This window comes from Larimichthys crocea, unplaced genomic scaffold (assembly GCF_000972845.2).
Source record: "Larimichthys crocea isolate SSNF unplaced genomic scaffold, L_crocea_2.0 scaffold657, whole genome shotgun sequence".
Lineage (NCBI taxonomy): Eukaryota > Metazoa > Chordata > Actinopteri > Sciaenidae > Larimichthys > Larimichthys crocea.
In genome coordinates, this window is record NW_020858653.1 from 1 (window position 1) to 2113 (window position 2113).

Consider the following 2113-nt stretch of genomic DNA (forward strand, 5'->3'; position numbering starts at 1 on the left):
ATGTGTGAAAGTGCCCATGTTTTGCCAGTTAACGGCTACTGACGTATATGAACTTTCATGTGCTTTTTTAAGTCAGACATAAGGTAGTATCTTTTCTCACACATGTTGCAGCTGTACCGCGTCTCACCTGTGTGTGTTACCATATGGCATTTCAAATGTGACAGAAAAGTGAATCCTTTCCCGCAGATTTTGCAAAGGTGTGGCCTCTCGCCTGTGTGGGTGCCTTGAATATGGATTTTTAAAGCACCGCTCCTCATGAAAGCTTTCCCACATGTTGTACAAATATGCGGCTTCTCACCTGTGTGAATTCTCTCATGCACTCTGAATGCTGACACGTCAGTGAAACTTTTCCCGCAGGTGTTGCAAAGGTACGGCCTCTCACCAGTGTGAGCGCTTCTAATGTGGACTTTCAAATGGATCATCTGTATGAAACCTTTCCCACATGTTGTGCAGATATGTGGCCTCTCACCTGTGTGTAGTTTTGTGTGATTATGCAATGTTGACTGGAGGTTAAAAGCTTTCCCACATGTTGTACATATATACGGTTTTTCACCTGTGTGAATTCTCTCATGCATTTTCCATGATGACATGCTAATGAAACCTTTCCCACATGTTGTGCAGATATACGGCTTCTCACCTGTGTGTAGTTTCGTGTGATTATGCAATGCTGACTGGAGCCTAAACGCTTTCCCACATGTCGTACATGTATACGGCTTCTCACCTGTATGAATTCTCTGATGCATTTTCTGTGATGACATGCTAATAAAACTTTTCCCACATGTTGTGCAGATATACGGCTTCTCATCTGTGTGAATTCTTGCATGTTTATACAATGATGACTTGTGCTTAAAATCTTTACCACAACTGTCACATTTGAAAGAGTGTTTACTTTTGTGAGAATTACCATTGATCTCTGACAAGTTAGGGTTGTAGACGATGTCCTAAACAATCTAACGAAGATGTGTTTTAGTAGTCGCCATTGTAGCGTCAATACAAGGGTAAAAATAGAGACGGTTATAGAATAATTCTGGTGAAACTACAACGAGTAAGGCAGCGGTTAGGTGACAAAGGAGGCAGCGCTAACTGGGCTATTGTTACTGATACTTAACGAGCCAGTAAGAGTGCTCCAGTATCTCTTATTTGTACTACCCTGGTCAACCGCACAACACTTACGCCGTAGCGGTTGAAGAGAGAATATAATGATACAATGAAAGCAATAATTTCATCAAGATTCATGTTACTTCCTTTCTAATTGCTTGAGATGTTTCCCCTCCGTAACTTTACTTTGATAGTATTCACCGGAAGTATGTTTTAACATGACGAACTTGACGTTTTCCACGTGTTGCAGTTCCGCACTGTGGCCACTTGAGGGCAGCATAAATACATTTTTATTTTGAAATATGTCGAGCCTTTTTCACTGTATTCATTACAGACCTTTTAAATGATTAATATCTCCGTGTTCATCAATACAAATATTTAAAACATAAACTGAAGTGAACTATATGAGAAGTCATATTGAATGTGAACGTGCCAATGCTATTTTATACTGCACACTACCTCACTGTATGATTTAATCGTATAAATATGGCTGAATTAGCCAATTCAATTATCAGAAATTGTGAAAAGGTTCTTGGTATATTTACACACTTACTGTAAATAAATGTTGTGTACTTTTTGAGTCCTGCTAATATGCAGCTCTGTGATCAACACTGCTTGTCAAAGTTTTGAAGAGTCACGGTCCAGAAAGGATGGATATCTCAAAGTGATATTTAAATTAGGACACAGGGTTATATAAGAAACAATCATCTTTATTTCATTCAATTGTTTCTTCTGATTGAAATGGGTGTATTCATTAAAAGCTTGTTGGTCTATTGGAATTAAATTCAGTCTGGATCTTGAGTCAGAGACTAAGTCCTGACTCTAGCAAACTCGATGAAAAATTAAAAACAGGCACCTGAGAGCTTCAGAGTTGAATGCAGTACAGTTTTTATTCTTTTCACAGAATTTTACATTACAAACAATCTATCTGCTACAAAAGGGATTTTGATCACCGATTAAATGCTACAAGGCAAATGTATACTTCATATTCTGATCAGTATGACACAACAAAATC

General features: G+C 38.4%; 1 protein-coding gene across 1 annotated transcript; it reads right to left on the bottom strand.

Annotated features, from left to right (window-relative positions):
* Nucleotides 1-6: 6 nt before the first annotated feature.
* Nucleotides 7-941, bottom strand: LOC104939820 (gastrula zinc finger protein XlCGF7.1; the record flags this gene model as incomplete). Its single annotated transcript, XM_027276869.1, has 1 exon — nucleotides 7-941. A coding segment is annotated over one exon (906 nt), but the record flags the coding sequence as incomplete, so codon positions are not given.
* Between the last annotated feature and the right edge of the window lie 1172 nt (nucleotides 942-2113).